Here is a 20,355-nt window from a genome sequence, read left to right as displayed (position 1 = left end):
AGGGTTTTCATTCGCTCATTTTCGTAAGTAGATTACCAGGCCTTTCTTCCTAGTCTGTCGTAGTCTAGAAGCTCTGCTGAAACATGTCCTGTATCATACCGTTGCCGTAGAGCCATTCCCAACTCAGAGCTCCGGATGTTTACTGAGCACCTGCTATACATCCCAAACTGTGCTGGGCCCTTAACAAACACTCTTGAGCTGATGGGACCATGACACAGGGATTCAGAGTGGTGATGTCAGCCTGTAGTTTTTGGACATGGAACAATGTTTACGATAAGTTGCTATGTGAAAAAAGCAAGTTAGAGAGCAGTATGTATGCAGCCCTGGTGGCGCAGCGGTTCAGAGCTTGGCTGCTAACCAAAGGTTGGCAGTTTGAATCTACTAGCTGCTCCTTGGAAACCCTACGAGGCAGTTGTACTCTGTCCTATACGGCCACTATGAGTCGGAATCGACTTGACGGCAACAGGGTTTTTATGCGTGTACAGTATCAGGAACCCAAGCAGCAAAGGCAGTTTGCAATCAGCTGCTAACATAATGGTTGGAGGTTCGAACCCACTTCCATAAGGATCACAGCCAGGAAAAACCTATGGAGCAGGTCTACTCTGTCATACATGGGGTCTCACTGACTCGACAGCAAGGGCTTTTTTTTTTTTTTTTTTTAATGTACGGTATGAGCCATTTAAAAAACTTTTGAGTCTTACTTTATTTGTATCTGATTGCAGAGGAAAATGTGTGGAAGGGAAGAAGCCCAGATGTAAACAGTGCACTAACTCACCGGAGAGCCAAAAGGATTTCATGAGGTAACATAGGCAGGGTGTCCACGCTGGAGTGCGGTAACGGTACCGGTGCTGTTCATAGTAGGAATACCAGAATCATATCGATTGTAATCAAAATCATCATCTCTGGGTGATGAAATTATTTGTCCTTTTGACCTATCTGTGTTTTCTGAATTTTTTCTGTTGTCCATGTAGTATTACTTATGGAAATTAAGAAAAACAAGTTGTTAAATCGAAGGGGAAAGGTGTAATAAGCCCGCACAGAGGCTCAAGTTATAATTTTCCTGTGTATATCATAGCAGGAGGTTGTTCTCTGAAAACCCACCCAACAATCTGGCAGGCGAGACTTGCCGTCTGTATGGGCCAGGGCTAATCCTGGTTCTGGGCTCCGCCACCAAGTCACCCTGAGACACAAGTCTGCCACCTACTGGCTGTGTGGTATTGGGCAAGTTAGTTGGCCTCTCAGGGAGTTTATTTTCCTCATCTGTAAATGGAAATATCAGGTCTCTGTGTGGTGCAAACGGTTTGCGCTTGACTACTAACCTAAAGGTTGGCAATGGGAACCCATCTAGCGGCACCAAGAAAGAAAGGGCTGGCGATCTGCTTCCGTAAAGATTACAGTGAAGAAAGCTCTGTGGAGCAGTTCTGCTCTCTAACACATGGGGGCAGCATGAATTGGAAACAACTAGACATCAGTGATAAATGGGAATAATAGCAGGATCTACCTCACAGGGCTGTTATGAAGTTTAAATGACTTGAGACTTGTAAAGCCTAACAAGTGTGATGGGTCTTTGCTGTTATCATCACTGGGCAAGTCCCCTCCTTTCTTAGGACAGTGATGTTGTTGTTAGGTGCCATCAAGTCGGTTCTAACTCATAGCGACCCTATGCACAACAGAACAAAACACTGCCTGGTCCTGTGCCATCCTCACAATCGTTGTTATGCTTGAGCCCATTGTTGCAGCCACTGTGTCAGCCCATCTCACTGAGGGTTTTCCTCTTTTTTGCTGACCCTCTGCTGTAACAGCCATGATGTTCTTCTCCAGGGACTGATCCCTCCTGATAACATGTCCAAAGTATGTGTGACAGTCTCACCATCCTTGCTTCCAAGGAGCCTTCTTGCTGTATTTTTTCCAAATCAGATTTGTCCATTCTTCTGGCAGTCCATGGTATATTCAATATTCCTCACTGACACCGTAATTCAAAGGCATCAGCTCTTCTTCGGTCTTCTTTATTCACTGTCCAGCTCTCGCATGCATACGAGGTGACTGAAAACACCATGGCTTCGGTCAGGCCCACCTTAGTCCTTAAAGTGACATCTTTGCTTTTCAGCACTTTAAAGAAGTCTTTTGCAGCAGATTTGCCCAATGAAATGCGTCTTTTTGTGTGTGTGTGTGCATCATTTGATTTCTTGACTGCTGTTCCATGGATGCTGATTGCGGATCCAAGTAAAATGAAATCCTTGACAACTTCAATCTTTTCTCCATTTGTCATGATATGGCTTATTGGTCCAGTTGTGAGGATTTTTGTTTTCTATACGTTAAGGTGTAATCCATACTGAAGGCTGTGGTCTTTGATCTTCATCAATAAATGCTTCAAGTCCTCTTCACTTTCAGCAAGCAAGGTTGTGTCATCTGCATAACACAGGTTGTAAATGAGTCTTCCTCCAATCCTGATGCCCCGTTCTTCTTCATATAGTCCAGCTTCTTGGATTATTCGCTCAGCATATAGATTAAATGTGGTTAAAGAACACATCTCTGATGCACGCCTTTCCTGATTTTAAACCATGCGGTATCCCCTTGTTCTGTTCCAACTGCCTCCTGATCCATGTAAAGGTTCCCCATGAGCACAATTAAGTGTTCTGGAATTCCCATTCTTCACAACATTATCCATAATTTGCTATGATCCATAGAGTCGACGCTTTTGCATAGTCAATAAAACACAGGTAAACATCCTTCTGGTATTCTCTGCTCTCAGCCAGGATCCATCTGACATCAGCAATGATATCCCTCATTCCACGTCCTCTTCTGAATCTGGCTTGAATTTCCGGCAGTTACCTGTCGATGTACTGCTACAGCTGCTTTTGAATGATCTTCAGCAAAATTTTACTTGTGTGTGATATTAATGATATTCTTCTATAATTTCCACATGCTGTTAGACCACCTTGCTTTGGAATGGGTACAAATATGAATCTCTTCCAGTCCCTTGGCCCGGTAGCTTTCTTCCAAATTTCTTGGCATAGATGAGTGAGCGCTTCCAGCTCACTTGTTTACCTGTGTTTTATAGACTATGCAAAGGCATTCAACTGTGTGGATCATAACAAATTATGGATAACTTTGCAAAGAATGGTAATTCCAGAACACTTAATTGTGCTTATGAAGAACCTGTACTTAGACCAAGAGGCAGTGGTTTGAAGAGAACAAGGGGATACTGCATGGCTTAATGTCAGGAAAGGTGTGCATCAGAATTGTATCCTTTCACCATACTTATTCAATCTGTATGCTGAGCAAATAATCTGAGAAGCTGGACAATATTAAGAACACGGCCTCAGGATTGGAGGAAGACTCATTTACAACCTGTGTTATGTAGATGACACAACCTTGCCTGCTGAAAGTGAAGAGGACTTGAAACACTTACTGATGAAGATCAAAGACCACAGCCTTCAGTACGGATTACACCTCAACATAAAAAAAAACATAAATCCTCACAACTGGACCAATGAGCAACATCATGATGAACAAAGATTGAAGTTGTCAAGGATTTCATTTTACTTGGATCCGCAATCAAAGCCCGTGGAAGTAGCAGTCAAAAAATCAAATGACATTGCACTGGGCAAATCTGCTGCAAAGACTTCTTTAAAGTGTTAAAGAGCAGAGATGTCACTTTAAGGACTAAGGTGGGCCTGACCCAAGCCATGGTATTTTCAATTACCTCATATGCATGTGAAAGCTGGACAATGAATAAAGAAAACTGAAGAAAAACTGATGTCTTTGAATTATGGTGTTGGCGAAGAATATTGACTATACCATGGACTGCCAAAAGAACAATCTGTCTTGGAAGTAGTGCAGCCAGAAATGCTCCTTAGAAGCTAGGAAGGCGAGACTTCGTCTGACGTACATTCGACATGTTTTCGGGAGGGACAAGTCCCTGGAGAAGGACATCATGCTTCGTAGACCAAAAAACCAAATCCAGTGCTCTCGAGTCGATTCCGACGCATAGAGACCCTATAGGACAGAGTAGAACTGCCCCATAGAGTTTCCAAGGAGTGCCTGGTGGATTCAAACTGCCGACTCTTTGGTTAGCAGCCGTAACACTTAACCACTACACCACCAGGGTTTCCATGCTTTGTAAAGGGTCAGCAAAAAAGAGGAAGACCCTTGATGAGATGGATTGACACGGTGGCTGCAACAATGGGCTCAAGCATAACAATCATTGTGAGGATGGCGCAGGACCAGGCGGTGTTTCATTCTGTTGAACACAGGGCTGCTATGAGTTGTAACCAACTCGACAGCACCTTACAATAAGCCAGTCTTGCAGGGCTGCAACGTGGTGAATGGTTGGGAAAACAAGGACTTGAACCTGAATTGACTCCAAAGCTGATATTCTACTCTGCAAGCAAGCTGCTTTTCTATGAAAATCCTCACCTGCCCACGTTTCTCTCCCTGAGTAGAGAGCTTCTCTGAGTTATAGCTGAGAATAAGAGTATTTGGGGTGGTTTCAATCTAGTCCTTTGTGCAAGCAGTTATACAGGTAAACAATGCATGTCGTTTGTGCCTAGGTGACAATATTCTCCCGTACATTATCGCACTGTGATGTTCTAGCGGCAGTGCTGTGAACACCATGTCTCAGAAGCCATTGAGTCTGCTGAGAAGTTGAAGGAAACAGATACCAGGAAACCCTGTCAAGCACCGCCCCTGGCCCAGGGATTTTTTTTTTTTTTCTTTTTGTACTTTAGATGGTTTACAGAGCAAATTAGTTTCTCATTAAACAAGTAATACACATATTGTTTTATGACGTTGGTTAACAATCCGGCGACATGTCAACACTCTCCCCCTCTTGACCTTGGCTTCCCTGTTACCATCTTTCCTGTCCCCTCCTGCCTTCTCATCTCTGCCCCTGAGCTGGTGTGCCCATTTAGTCTTGTTTTGTTTTGTGGACCTATCTAATCTTTGGCTGAAGGGTGAATCTCAGGAGTGACTCCAGTACTGAGTTAAAAAGGTGTCCAGGGGCCATACTCTCGGGTTTCTCCATTCTCTGTCAGACAGTAAGTCTGGTCTTTTTTTGTGAGTTAGAATTTTGTTCTACATTTTCCTCCAGCTCTGTGCAGGACCCTCTGTTGTGGTCCGTGTCAGAGCAGTCGGTGTTGGTAGTCGGGCACCATCTTGTTGTGCTGGACTCAGTCTGGTGGAGGCTGTGGTAGTTGTGGCCCATTAGTCCTTTGGATTAATCTTTCCCTTGCATCTTTGGTTTGGGTTAGGTATTTTCAAGTATATGGTTGTGTCCCGTAAGTCTTGTAAGTGTGTGGGAAGACATTTATCTCATAGTACAGAAGAGAAAGTCCAGAAAGAACTTGGTGAGGGTGAGTAGGCTGCCCATGACTTCATCAGTAAGCAGCAGCCAGGATGCACTCTCTATTCTGACTGCCTCCAAAGTCTAGTGAACCAAGATGGGAGAATAGTTAAGCCTAGGACTTAAGCTCACAAGTGAGTCCACGCTGATACCTACTTTATATCACTATGGTCTTTAGACTGGAGTCCTTGGGTGGGGGCAGTAAATGCATTTGCCTGATAACTGGAAGGCTGGAGGTTCGCATCCACCCAGAGGTGCCTTGGAAGAAATGCCTGGCAATCCATTTCCCAAAAACCAGCCATTGAAAACCCTGTGGAGCACAGTTCTACTTTGACACACATGGGGTCACCATGAGTCAGAATGGACTCGAGGGCAACTGGTTCGGTTTGGTCTTTATACAGGCATCCCTCAGTACCTGTGGGGGCGTGGTTCCAGGACACACCACCCCTATATCAAAATCCGAGGGTGCTCGAGTCCCTTATGTAACGGTGTAGTATGCTTTAAATCATCTCGAGATTACTCAGAATACCTAATACAACGTACATGCTATGTAAACAGTTGTTATACGGTATTGCTTAGGGAATAATGACAAGAAAAAAAGGGCTTTTTCCCAAATATTTTCGATCCATGGTTCAATGAATTGGCAGATGCGGAACACATAGATACGGAGGGCAGATTGTATTAATAAAAATGCTGGCGGAAACAAACAGTATTATATAGAAAGGCAAGTTTCATTTATTCAAATTAAATTATAGTCTGAGTTTCATATACAAATAGAACCTCTGTGTAAATATTTAAAAATACAAAATGCTACATTTCAATTTTGTAAAAATAATATTTGTATTATATATAGTTTTCTCTTTAACAGGACCAAAATGTACAGTAGTTGACACAGAGTATGCCCTCTATTGTGCTAGCTACACTTAGGGGGAGACTTTCTCAAGCCTTTGGCATCTGTGGTTCAAGCCCTCCGCTCCCATGGCTGCCTCAAGGGTGAGCCAGCAGGCCTTTGTGCCAAACCCTGAGCTCAAGCTGCTTCCAACTGCCAGCCACCATCAGGAGGGAAATGATCCAAATACTCTCTGGCTGGTTAGCATGGACCAGGCATGAGGAAAATGGTTCACCTCTGCAGCCCTGGTACCAGTCCGCCAGACTTGGAGCGACTCTCCTGGGGAGACACGCTGGTGCAGACCACCGCTGGCATAGACCTACCCTGGAGTAGGCTGCCACTGGTGCAGACCACTGCTGGCATAGACCACCACTGGCGAAGACCTGCCCTGGAGCAGACCAACCCTGCTGAAGACCACACCTGGCACATACCACCCCTGGCGCATACCACCACTGGTGTAGACCACCCCTGACAAAGCCCACCCCTGGCTTGCACCACCACTGGCTTAGACCATCACTGGTCCAGCTCGCTTTCATTCTGCAGTGTCTTCATCGCTAGACCCCAGAGAGTCATGCTGGAGAAAAACTGCCCCTCTGAGTTCCTGTAAGCTGTGGAAGGTGCACGGCCACCTAGAGCATCACCGCAGTGATTGTCCAGGGCTGCCAGGGACGAGCGGATGATGGACATGCTGTCGGCCGGCAGCGGCTCGTCGGCCGCCGGGGCCTCCACGTCCGCGTAGGCATACGCCGGGTGCGCTGTCGGCTGCATCGGGGGCTTGGCGAGTTTAACCGGGTCCAAGCTCAGTTTCTCCTGGTCGTTGACGGCCTGAGACTGAATCATGGACCGCAGCTTACAATAGGGGCCTGCACAGCGGCTATCGAATTCTGTGGCAGAATTTTCCGCTGGGTGGACGGGGAGCTTCACGGACACTGGCATCAAAGTCACGGACACGTCCTGGGGGAAGGAGTCGGAGCTCTGCGACCTCTCCGGGTCGGGGGCCTCGCCGGTGTGGCCGAGCCCCTCGCCGGCGCCCCGGCTGTCCGTGTCGGCCTTGCCATGCATCTTCCTGTGGCGCCGCAGCACAGCCGAGCGCGTGAAGCACTTGTGACAGATGTCGCAGGTGTACGGCTTCTCCCCCGTGTGCGTGCGCACGTGCCTGCGGAGGTCCCCGGATCCCCCGAAACATTTTCCTGCCAAAAGGAAATAGGCTGTTTTTAGAAATGGGCATTCTGAATGGACGCCCTCCCCTCCCGCCTTCTAAAAAAATGAAACGAGTCTGATTTCACGGCAGCAGAGCTGAACGCTGCCGCCAGGGTGCACGGTCCTCTGACGCCACCGGCCGCTTCAGAGACGCTTCGGTTCTTCCGGGCGGGGGGTGGGGGGGCTTCCCCAGTGGCAGACGCGACCCCCTACGCCCCAGCGCAGCCTTCAGGCCTCGGGCGTCGCAGGGCTAGTCTCCCGCCCTGTCCACTGCACGGGGCGCCCTAGGAAGCCAGCGTACCTGTCCCCGGGGTCCCATGCTGGGAAACATGGCTCTCCAGCCAGTCTCATTCCAAGTCTCCTTAAATGCAACGAGACCAGCCTGTAATTTAGAAGCAGCTTCCCTACAGGCATTTAATATTCAGCTTCTAACCCAATGTTACACACACTTCTCTGGGTTCTGTGTAAGCGCCAGAGGTAAGGGATCCGGCCCATGATTAGAACAGCTAAGAAGATGAACAGACAAAAGCCAACAAATAACTGGACAGAGGTAATGTTTACACAAGCCCACCTGGGAATAAATGGGTGACAGTTTACGGGGGTGTGTATTTACAACTTCCTGCTTACCCACTGAATATCCTACTGCTGCAGAGCCGGCTCTGACTCAGGGCGACCCCACGTGTCAGAGCACAACTGGGCTCCACAGGGCTTTCAATCCCTGATTTTTTAGACGTACATTGCCAGGCCTTTCTTCTGAGGCACCTCTGGATGGACTAGAACCATAAACCTTTCAGTTAGCAGCCAAGCGCATTAACTCTCTGCACTTACCCAGGCAGGGACTCTCTCTGATCTACGTCACTGTATTTGAACTCACAGCTACCCAGCCCTCATCAAACAACAGGTAGACTTTTTTTTTTTTTAATGCCTTTGAATTATGAGCCCAAGAGACAGAAAGGGCCACATAAATCAGAGACTACATCAGCCTGAAACCAGAAGAACTAGATCGTGCCCGGCTATAACCCATGACTGCTCTGACAGGGAACACAACAGAGAATCCCTGAAGGAGCAGGAGAGCAGTGGGACACAGACCTCAAATCCTCATAAAAAGACCAGACTTAATGGTCTGACTGAGACTAGGAGGACCCTGGAGGTCACGGGCCCCAGACCTTCTGTTGGCCCAGGACAGGAACCATTCCCAAAGCCAACTCTTCAGACAAGGATTAGACTGGACTGTAAGGCAGAAAATGATACTGGTGGAGAGTGAGCTACTTGGCTCAAGTAGACACATGAGACTATGTGGGCAGGTTCTGTCTGCAGGGGAGATGAGAGGGCAGAGCGGGATAGAAAGGGGCTGAATGGACACAGAAATACAGGGTGGAGTGAAGGAGCGTGCTGTCTCATTACGAGGAGAGCAACTAGGAGTGCATAGCAAGGTGTATATAAATTTTTATATAAGAGACTTGATTTGTAAACTTTCACTTAATACACAATAAAAAATTTTTTAAAAATGCCTTTGAACAATCAACCAAGATGTCAATGTCCATGCATTAAATTTGGGGTGCTTTTTTCCATAAAACAAACAAAAAAATACCAAAACAAAATACCACAGTAATCTTTATCTTTGAGTAGTCACACCTGTGTTTTACCTACACCACCTAGGTTCTCTTTGCTTAACATCACAGTAAAACCATTTTTACACCTTGCTGTGTCGTCTTTAGAGTGTCTGTTTTCTCCAGAATGGGGTATTTTATGGATTAGGAGCTTCAGCGCCACTCCTCTGCAGAGACACTCGGGCTGCTTCCACCCGCTCGCTACCGTGGAGGATGCTCGGTGGGCCTCTCTGGGCACAGGGCTTCCATCTTCTTCTTTGTTCTTTCTTTAAGATACATTTTCAACAGTGGAATTACTGGGCACAGGGATGACCATTTTTAGGGTCCCTACTATATAAAAAAGCAGCCCTGGTGGTGCAAATGATTTGTGCTCAACTACTGTAAAAATATGGCGGCATCCGACCTCGTCTAACTTCAGGTGAGGAAAGAGAATTTGCTTCGACATCGGCCCACAGCTGAGTCCTGTGGGGTCTGACATAGCTCCACACACCAACCTTTTTATCAGCTGACACCAGCCATCCCTCCCACGACACTCTACTTCTCTGCTGTGTTCAATAATTCATTGCAATGGCCCCACAGAATTCACAGACCATACTCACCATTATGAGGCTTATTAGGGAAGTAACAGGTTACAATCCAGGATCAGACTCAACTTGGAAGTAACAGGAACAGCTCAGGATATAGTTCTTCGATCAGGACAGCTTTTCCTTAGCTGCTGCCACCAGGCCCTCCTTCTCAGCCTGGGCCCTCGCTCTTGGGCAAGTGTTAAAAAGCTGTTCAGCTCCGCCATTAAATGTCCAGAGGCACCCCACTCCACCAGCAAGCTTCCTGCCTGAAGGTGCTCGGCTCTCTCACTCCATAGGTCGACAAGCCCGCTATAGCTGCATTACTCCATGGGCCAGGAAGCCCACCACACTGTCTTGTGCCAGTCTCCTGGTTCTGCTGTTGTTTCTGTGCCACTGGACTCTGCCGCGCTTGCCACTGCTTCTCGCCATCTCCTGCTGTCTCAGGTGTTACAGCTCTCCCTGTCTCCTGGGTCTAGGACGTTCTCAGTGCAAGGACCCCAGGTCCAAAGGGCATACACTGCTCCTGGCTCTTCTTGATGGTAGGGAGGTCCCCCTCCAACCTCTGGGATTGGCTCCCTTTAAGCCTAGCAGGATGGTGAAACTAACCAATCTCCTACAACGGTTCCAGGTACTTTATGTACATGGCTCTCATCTCCTCCCCCCTGCAAGGATTTTATGTACCTTCTTGCACTAGTAAAACTGTCCAATCCCCTTGGTGGGTCACAAGCACCTTATCTGCATAGTCTCAATCATTTTGTGGGAGTTACATGTCCATGACTAGAAAGGCCGTATTAAAGCAATTCACTGCACCACAACTACTAAGGAAAAGCCTGCTGATTCAAATTCACCCAGCAGCTCTATGGAAGAAAGGCCTGGAGATCTGCTCCCATAAAGATTATAGCTCTGCTCTGTCATATGGGGTGGCCATGAGCCAGAATCGACTTGACGGCAACAAGTTTGGATTTTTGGTCTTAATACGTATAAATTTTAGTCGTAGTAGTGTTGTCTTTCCCAACAAGGAAGAGATCCATATTTGTGCCCATTCCAAAAAAGATGATCCAACAGAACACAGAAATTATTGAACAATATCATTAACATCACAAACAAGCAAGACTTTGCTGAAGATCATTCAAAAGAGGTTGCAGCAGTACATCGCCAGAGAAGTGCCAGAAATTCAGGCCGGATTCAGAAGAAGGTGTGTAACCAGGGATATCACTGCTGATGTCAGATGCTGAAAGCAGAGAATACCAGAAAGATGTTTACCTGTGTTTTATGGACTACACGAATGCATCCAACTATGTGGATCATAACCAATTATGGATCACGTTGCAAAGAATGGGAATTTCGGAACAGTTAACTGTGCTCATAAGGAACCTGTACATAGACCAAGAGGCAGTCGTTTTCAATAGAACAAGGCGATGCTGCATGGTTTAAAGTCAGGAAAGGTATGTGTCAAGGTTGTATCTTTTCACTGTATTTATTCAGTCTGTATGCTGAGCAAACAATCCAAGAAGCTGGACTATATGAAGAAGACTGGGGCATCAGGATTGGAGGAAGACTCATTAACAACCTGCGCCATGCAAATGACACAACCTTGCTTGCTGAAAGTGAAGAGGACTTGACACACTTACTGATGAAGATCAAAGACCACAGCCTTCAATACGGATTACACCTCAACATAAAGAAAACAAAAATCCTCACAACTGGACCAATAAGCAACATCATGATAAAAGGAGAAAAGACTGAAGTTGTCAAGGATTTCATTTTACTTGGATCCACGATCAATGTACAGGGAAGCAGCAGTCAGGAAACCCAACAATGATGTATTGCATTGGGCAAATCTGCTGCAAAAGACTAAAGTGTTAAAAAGCAAAGATGTCACTTTAAGGACTAAGGTGGGCTTGACCCAGGCCATGGTGGTTTCAATCTCCTCATATGCATGCAAAGCTGGACAATGAATAAGGAAGAATGAAGAAGAATTGATGCCTTTGAATTATGGTGTTGGAGAAGGATTTTCAATATACTCTGGACTGCCAGAAGAAGGAACGAGTCTGTCTTGGAAGAAGTACAGTCAAAATGCTCCTTAGAAGCAAGGATGGCAAGACTACATCTCACATGCTTTGGACATGTTATGAGGAAGGACCAGTCCCTGGAGAAGGACAACACGCTTGACAGAGTAGAGGGTCGGCAAAACAAGAGGAAGACCCTGAATGAGATGGATTCACACAGTGGATAGAATGATGGGCTCAAGCGTAAGAACAATTGTGAGGACAGCACAGGACTGGGCAGTGTTTTGTTCTGTTGTACACAGGGTCCTATGAGTTGGAACCAACTTGATGGCATCTAAAAAGAACAGAGTTGTTTCCCCCAATCATCTTGAGGAACTTATTTTATTTTACACATAAATTCTAACAAGAACTTGTTAGACTTCCTTTGGATTCCTAGGCCAAAGAAGCGAGCGATGGAAAGGGGTATGCCCACATGAAGGAGATGATACGGGGAATCACATGTGGCATCTGGTGCACGTCAACGAAAGAAGAAACAAAAGAACTAAAAACAGACAGATGAGGACAACTTCTGGTCAGTCCGGCTGCCTGTGCATACTCATTACCTCTGATCCTTCCCAAACCCTATTAAAGAAACACAGAATACACCACTCCTTACTTATCGACATGGTTAGGTTCCAAAGACCAGGTTGTTATGAGAAAAACAGCATTACTTGAAAGTGATGACATCGGATCACAAAATGGAGGATGACTACATCATTACATAACTGCCAAATTACATTACTACATAACTGCCAAAACACTGCGAATCATGGCCCAGACAAGTTGACACATAACCTTAACCATCACATCCAGTGTTACTCTCTCCTCGCACCTGGGCGTTTGTTACTGCCAGATGTATGTTGTCAATGTGCAAAATAGTCAGATACCAGATTTTTTACTATTGTCATAAACGGAAAACGCTGGATAACGGGCTAGTCCATAGTGATGAGTAGGTGTACATAATCCCAGAAATACAAGGGTAGCAGGAAAAGACTAACGGCACACACATAACGTCAACCAAAGTCTGGAAGATGACAGTGGTGGGTGTAGTGGCAAATAGCCTAGAAGGGCAGGTTAAGCTGAAACCCAAAGCCACTGCAGGACTCAAAGTGGCTCATGAAGCAGAGGGGTTGGAATTCCAGCCCTCAGCATCACCCCAGGTGGCTGGCCTGCTCCCACTCTCTGGGACAGAGAGCTCCAGAGGCAGGGACCCAGCGGAGGCAGGGACCCGACGCCATTCTGAGACCAGGGCTTAAGCTGCAGCCTATGTGCTGAGTCCTGGGCCCTCCTCAGACCCGTTCCCTGGCTTGGCTCCCCAAATCCTCTCACCCAGATGTATACTGCAAAGGCAGGAAAGGGTAAGGCTTGCCTCTGGAAAATGCCAAGAGACTGACTGCTGGGGCTGCCTCACAACACGGGTGCCTGCGTGAAGTCCTCCAGTGGCCACGCCCACACAGTGTCCAGTGGTCATTTCTGTGCCCATTTAGAACACAGGTGTGAAGACCTAAGGCCAGTTATTATTAGAGGCCATCAGGAAAGTCTCTGCTAAGAAAGATGCTAGGATAAAAAAAAAATTTTAATGCAGGGAACATAAGAAAAACAATGGCTATAGGGCAACGAAAAGAACTGTATACATGAAATAAGAAAACAATGTTATCGGGCAGAAACACTCAGAGAAGAAACAGCTCTTGGACATAACATCATTATGGGAGAAATTAAATATTCAGTAGAAGTGTTAAGAGATGTAGTTGAGAAAAGCTCTTAAAAAGTAAAACAAAAAGACAGAAAAGAGGAGAGGAAAACCTGGAGGATCCACGTGTGTCAGGGTAGACCTGTGCTCCACAGGGTTTTCAGTGGCTGATCTTTTGGATGTAGATCCCCAGGCCTTTCTTCCAAGGTGCCTCTGAGTGGACTTGAACTGCCAACCTTTGGGTGAGCAGCCAGGTATGTTAACCGTTTGCACCACCCAGGGACTCAGAATAGCCAAGGAGCTGCCTAAAGTTTTATCCAGGAGAACTGTACGCAGTTTAGATGGGGAGACACAAAGCTGCCTCCTGGCTCCATCCCAGAAGTCCCACCCTCTTCGAGATCCCAGTTACGATGAGAATGAGCCGCAATGAAACCTGCTCTAACTCCAGGCTTCCCACAGCCGGACTCTGAGCGCTCCCATTCGCTCTAAGCAGGTCATCCTGAAAATCTCAGCTCATTCTTTCACCCCATAACGCAGCCGGTGCTGTCCAGCACTTGCTGTGTGTGTGTAAGCAGGCACACACACACACATGCACATGGACACCGCAGGTCACATACACACACACATGCCCCAGCTCACACAAACAGGCACACACCCCAGCTCACTGGAGGCAAAGTGTGTCTGAACCCTGGCTCTGACAGTGTGACCACAGGTTACAGGTTACTTGGCCTGAGTCTCTGTTCCCCCCCGTGCAGTATGCACCCTGAAGCAGAGGGCTGCTGGCTTTCTGCTCGCCGTTCTTGATGACTTCAATGATGCTCGCTCATAATGAAGCCTCAAATGCCGAGAAAATGACCTTTGCTTTATAAATAAATGATCTCAATAAACCCCAACTCTTGACCTAATACCTGTTCCTAATTCTCTAGCAGGACAAACCAACCTGCCACCGCCCGTCCCAGCTCCAGCCTCGTGCTCTCACATGAAGCTGCACTCTAGAACGGGCCGTACCTGCTGCTTGGGCGCCACGTGCATGACGCCCACACTGGTCACTGCCCATGCTGCCCATCCAGGCTGTGAGCACCTGACTGCAGGGCCTCCGTCTGAGCCATCTCTGTATCCTGAGTGTCTAGGACAGTCCTTGTACCTCAGAGATGCTCAGTGAATGCCTGGCTCATGAATGTCTGAATGAAGGAAAGCAGGCCACGTGAGATATTAAAGAACTATCATTACTGCTATTTTACCTCTGAGGCGGCTTTGGCTGCCTACTGAGAGACAAAACCAGCCGAGGATGAAGAGGGGAAGAAGGCCAGCACCCTCCCATGTCATGGGGAGGGCTGTCTGACCCCTGGGTCAGGCCACTCACCACAGGCCGAGCAGCTGTAGGGCCGCTCCCCCGTGTGCCGAATCCGGTGCTTCACCAGCTTTCTCTGCATGTTGAACGACTTCCCACACTCGTCGCAGGTGAAGACTTTGTCAGCTGTGTGCGTCTTCTTGTGCTCCTTCAGGTTACTGAAATTACTAAACCCTGGAGAGACCAGAACAGGCGTGAAGGTGAAGGGCGGAGGACATTTGATCTGTCATCTTCAAGCAGAAAAGCAAAGACTCAGCGATACCTCGGCCGCAGATGTCACACAGGTGTGGCTTTTCTCCCGAATGGATGATGATGTGACGCTGGACATCCCCAGAGGCGGCGAACCTGCAACGCAACGAGAAAATTCAACCCAGAGCCTTGGGACATCACGGTTCCAAGTGAAATCCCGCTTCCTTCCTAAGGCTCCTGTCCTAGGTTTTCTCCTTGTGATTAACCTCTCTGCACTTTTTGATTATTCTCATGTGTGTCACGAGAAGCCAGCCAGAGGGTTTGCGTTTACCTGCGTTCCTCAGGGGTAGAGTAAGCCCTTACGTCGCATGTGTGGGAGCCACAGCTGCAGGGAACGGGGTTTCCCAGACAGTAGACTCTTACGTAACAGCAGCCTAGCACTGACCTCTTTCCACAGACCTCGCAGATGTACGGTTTTTCACCAGAATGCCGCCGTAAGTGAGTCTGCAAATTACCTGCCTGCAGAAAGAAGAAAGGAAAAAACACACAATAATGGAAGTTTTTTGTTTGTTTTTTTTTTTTAAGGTTTTATACGTTTAAAAGGAAAACTGACAGATCTCTCCAGGTTCCAGGCCAGATAAGCACAATTTCTGTGAAGCCATGTGCAAGGGCCAAATTCTACTCCTGGTGGTGGCAGCTGCCCAGCAACCTGCCGGACAGGTGATGCGTTTAAATTCTGTATCCCTGAGCCAAAGTCCTCCCGAGCCCCAGGCATGCCTCATCTCGGGAATGGCTCTGCGTGCGCTTTTGTGGCGCCTCCTCTCAGACGGGTCCCAGAGCACCGTGGAGGCTGCTCGGGTGGTCGCTAAGCCTGCATTTTAGATGGACCGCAATGTAGCTTTTCTCTTGTATTTCTTTAACAGGTTTTCACGTACTATTTTTTTTTTTTTTTAATCAATAGGAAATCAATATTAAATTGCTTAAAGTACAGTGAAATCGGAACCGCAAATGTCTCAGACGTTTAAAGAGCTACTTGCTAATGTTTCCGGTTGGGATTTGGAAACAGTCTGCCGTTGCTGTAACTTAGTTGTCTCTATCTGCCATTTCCCTCATTTAATTTTTTACAGCGTTCCATTGCAAAAAAAAAAAAAAAAAGGAGCCCTGGTGGCACAGTGGTTAAGTGCTTCCCTGTTTACCAAAAGGTCAGCGGTTCAAACCCACCAGGTGCACCACTGGAGAGAGATGTGGCAGTCTGCTTTCATAAAGATTTACAACCTTGGAAACCTTACGGGGCAGTTCTTCTCTGTCCTGTAGGGTCACTGTAAGTCGGAATCTACTCAATGGCAATGGGTTTGGGGGTCTGGGTTGCAAAAAGCAAACAAAAAACCCTGAAATGAACGAATACAGGCCACGGGTAGTAAGGTACAGGCAGTACGCACAGGGACAAGCCAGAAAAGGTGCAGGAACAATAACGGCAAACTAACAAACGTGGCTTTTTAAATCTGCGAACCGTATTTTAAAGAAAATGCAAAGGCAGTTTATGGTTATAGGTTTGAAGGTGAGTCTGAAGTCTATCCGTGAGCGGAGACTTCCAAGTATTAAAAAACAGTCACCCCAATGTAACTCCAACGAGGAAGAAAAGGCCTGGTGATTTGCTTCAGTTAACGTCACAGCCAAGAAAACCGTGTGGAGCAGTTCCACCCTGTGACACATGGGGTCACCGTGCTGGGAAGCAACTCGATGGCAACTAACAACATTACTGCATACTATTCCTAACAGACTCTGGGAAACAGAGTTAGATACCACTTTTAAGACTCTAATAAATATGGCGTAGAAAAGACTCAGGTTTATTTCAGATAACCAAAAAGAAAGAATTTGGCAAAACTTTGGAAAATGTCTATCTTTCTATAGAATGACTGCTAGTAACAACAGTGGAATAACAAATATTAACAGCAATGTACACTTGTTGGAATTCTAATTTGGCCTATGCACCCTTAGGCCTTCACATTATTGGATTACCCTGGGTAGTTGATAATATCATCTCTATTTTCTAGATGAAAAATGGAGATTCAATAGAAAAAGTTACTTGCCACAGTTACATGGCAGGTATTTGTTTGGGCCAGAAATTAATACTGGGTTTGTGTGAGTGAAAACTCTGACGTAAGGAGAAGACCTGAGGATGTGGAAGTTTCTAACCCAGAAATGGCTAACCTAGCATGCTCTGAATATTCAGTACGACTAAGAGACAGGGGGCCACTCTGGAAACAGGCTCATCTGAGTTCTTGCTGCTAAGATAATATACCACTACCGTTTTACATCAGCCACTTCCAAAGCTCCGAAAAGCTGATCAGTTATGTAGGATTCTAATAGCACCATCTACCCAACTGTTCGGATATACCCTCTTATACACCTTGCTATATACTCCTAGCTGCTCTGACCCTAAAGAGACAGCACGCTCCTTCTCTCCACTCTGTATTCCCCACGTCCATTCAACCAGCTTCTGTTCCCCCTCTGCCTTCTCATCTCCCCTCCAGATGGGAGCTGCCCACATAGTCTCATGTGTCTAGTTGATCCAAGAAGCTCACTCCTCACCAGTATCATTTTCTATCTTATACTCCAGTCCGAACCCTGTCTGAATGGTTGGCTTTGGGAATTGTTCCTATCTTGGGCTAGCAGAAGGTCTGCGGACCATGACCTTCAGGGTCCTTCTAGTCTCAGTCAGACCATTAAGTCTGGTCTTTTTACGAGAACTTGAGGTCTTCATCCCATTGCTCTCCTGCTCCCTCAGGGGTTCTCTGTTGTGTTCCCTGTCAGGGCAGCCATCAGTTGTAGCCAGGCACCATCTAAGTTCTTCTGGTCTCAGGCTGATGTAGTCTCTGATTTATGTGGCCCTTTCTGTCTCTAGGGCTCATAATTACCTTGTGTCTTTGGTGTTCTTCATTCTCCTTTGCTCCAGGTGCGTTGAGACCAATTGATGCATCTTAGATGGCCACTTGCTAGCGTTTAAGACCCCAGATGCCACTCTCCAAAATGGGATGAAGAATGTTTTCTTAATAGATTTTATTATGCCAGTTGATTTAGATGTCCCCTGAAACCACAGTCCCCAAACCCCTGTCCCTGCTACGCTGGTCTTCGAAGCGTTCAGTTTATTCAGGAAACTGCTTTTGGTTTAGTCCACTTGTGTTGACCTCTCCTGTATCGTGTATTGTCTTTCCCTTCACCTAAAACAGTTCTTGTCTACTATCTAGTTAGTGAATACCCCTCTCCCTCCCTCCCTCCCCACTCTCGTAACCATCAAAGAATATTTTCTTCTCTGTTTCAACTATTTCTTGAGTTCTTATAATAGTGGTCTCATACATTATTTGTTCTTTTGCAGCTGACTAATTTTACTCAGCATAATGCAAAGGTTTTTATTTTTGATAAACTTTTGATATACTCTGTTGTTGTTAAGTGTCGTCGAGTTGGTTCCGACTCGTATCAACCCTACGTACAAGAGAACAAAACACTGCCCTGGGCCGAGCCATCTTCACAATCGTTGCTGTGCTAAGGCCCATAGTTGCAGCCATCGTGTCAGTTCATTGCATTGAGGGTCTTCTTTTTTGCTGACCCTCCACTTTAACAAGTGTGATGTCCTTCTCTAGGGACAGATCCCTCCCGATGACATGTCCAAAGTATGTGAGACGTGGTCTCACCAACCTTGCTTCTAAAGAGCATTCTGGCTGTACTTCTTCCAAGACAGGTTTGTTCATTCTTTCGGCAGCCCATGGTATATTCAATATTCTTCACCAAAACCATGATTCAAAGGCATTAATTCTTCTTTGGTCTTCCTTATTCACTGTCCAGCTTCCATATGCATGTGAGGCGATAGAAAACACCATGGCTTGGGTCAGGCGCACCTTAGTTCTCAAAGTGACATCTTTGCTTTAAATACTTTAAAGAGATCTTTTGCAGCAGATTTGCCCAATGCAATACACGTCATTTGATTTCTTGACTCCTGCTTCCATAGGTGTTGACTGTGGATCCAAGTGAAATGAAATCCTTGACAACTTCAATCTTTTCTCTGTTTATCATGATGCTACTAATTGGTTCAGTTGTGTGGACTTTTGTGTTGAGGTGCAATCCATACTGAAGGCTGTGGTCTTTAATCTTCATCAGAAAGTGCTTCAAGTCCTCTTCACTTTCAGCAAGCAAACTTGTGTCATCAGCATATCGCAGGCTGTTAATGAGTCTTCCTCCAATCCTGATGCTCCGTTCTTCTTCATACAGTCCAGCTTCTCGGATCATTTGCTCAGCATACAGACTCAATAAATATGGTGAAAGGATGCAACCCTGAGGCACACCTGTCCTGACTTTAAGCCATGCAGTATCCCTTTGTTCCGCTGAAACAACGGCCTCTTGATCTATGTAAAGGTTCCTCAGCAGCCCAATTAAGCATTCTGGAATTCCCATTCTTTGCAATGTTACCCGTCATTTGTTACGATCCACACAATTGAATAGCTTTGCATCGTCAATACAACACAGGTAAACATCTTTCCGATATTCTCTGCTTTCAGCCAGGATCCATCTGACATCAGCAATGATATCCCTGGTTCCACGTCCTCTTCTGAATCCAGCTTGAATTTCTGGCAATTCCCTGTGAAATTCCTTCCATCTTCTTTTGATGTTTCTTGCATCGTTTAATATTTTCCCCAGAGAATCCTTCAATATTGCAACTCGAGGCTTGAATTTTTTTCTTCAGTTCTTTCAGCTTGAGAAATGCCAAGTGTTGATTTCCCCTTTTGGTTTTTTATCTCCAGGCCTTTGCACATTTCATCATTTTTTAATATTTTACTTTAAAAAAAAAATTTTTATACTCTATATCAATTATATCCTAAGTGCACAGACTACATCTTAGAAATTATCTATAGTTGTGTCCATGAAAATTCTAGCAAGTAGCAATAAGGATAATAACGGCTACCATTTATTAAGAGATCACTGTGCATAAAGCAAGGAGCCCTGGCGGCTCCAGCAGCCGCGGTGCGGGAGAGAGACCGGGGGTCTACTTCAGCAAAGACTACAGCCTTGGAGACCCTACGGGGCGGTTCTGTTCTGTCCCACTGGGTTGCTGTGAGTCGGAGTTGACTCGGATAGCACACAACAACAACGGGCATAAAGCAGGAGACCCTGGGTTGCACAAACAGTTAATGAGCTCAGCTACTAACGGAAAGGTTGGGAGTTTGAGTCCCCCCAGAGGCACCTTGAAAGAAAGAACTGGCAACCTACTTCCACAAAATCAGCCATTGAAAAAATCAGAGTAGAACAGTTGTACTCTGCCACACCTTGGTTTGCAGCTGGTGGCTGCAGGAAGCCCTTCGCTAAGCAGCTGCAGTTATTATTTCACTCAGGCATCCCGGTATCCTTATAAAGTAGCATTAGTCCCACTTTGCAGAGAAGCAGACAGAGGCCCTTAGAGGTGTTAACCCTCCGCT

General features: G+C 46.3%; 1 protein-coding gene across 1 annotated transcript in view; it reads right to left on the bottom strand.

Moving 5' to 3' along the window:
• Nucleotides 1-2,043: 2,043 nt before the first annotated feature.
• Nucleotides 2,044-20,355, bottom strand: part of ZBTB49 (zinc finger and BTB domain containing 49) — a 38,231-nt gene continuing 19,919 nt past the window's right edge. The window contains exons 5-8 of the mRNA XM_003411268.4: nucleotides 15,333-15,406; nucleotides 14,961-15,043; nucleotides 14,711-14,872; nucleotides 2,044-7,423 (exon numbers count right to left, since the gene is read on the bottom strand). Coding sequence (XP_003411316.1) covers nucleotides 6,747-7,423; nucleotides 14,711-14,872; nucleotides 14,961-15,043; nucleotides 15,333-15,406 — 996 coding nt within the window. The 3' untranslated portion in view covers nucleotides 2,044-6,746. The remainder of the gene's footprint in view (nucleotides 7,424-14,710; nucleotides 14,873-14,960; nucleotides 15,044-15,332; nucleotides 15,407-20,355) is intronic.

The sequence above is a fragment of the Loxodonta africana genome, chromosome 5 (assembly GCF_030014295.1).
Source record: "Loxodonta africana isolate mLoxAfr1 chromosome 5, mLoxAfr1.hap2, whole genome shotgun sequence".
Taxonomy (NCBI): Eukaryota; Metazoa; Chordata; class Mammalia; order Proboscidea; family Elephantidae; genus Loxodonta; species Loxodonta africana.
Note: the sequence above shows the minus strand (reverse complement) of the source record. Positions and strands in the feature narration are given on the sequence as shown.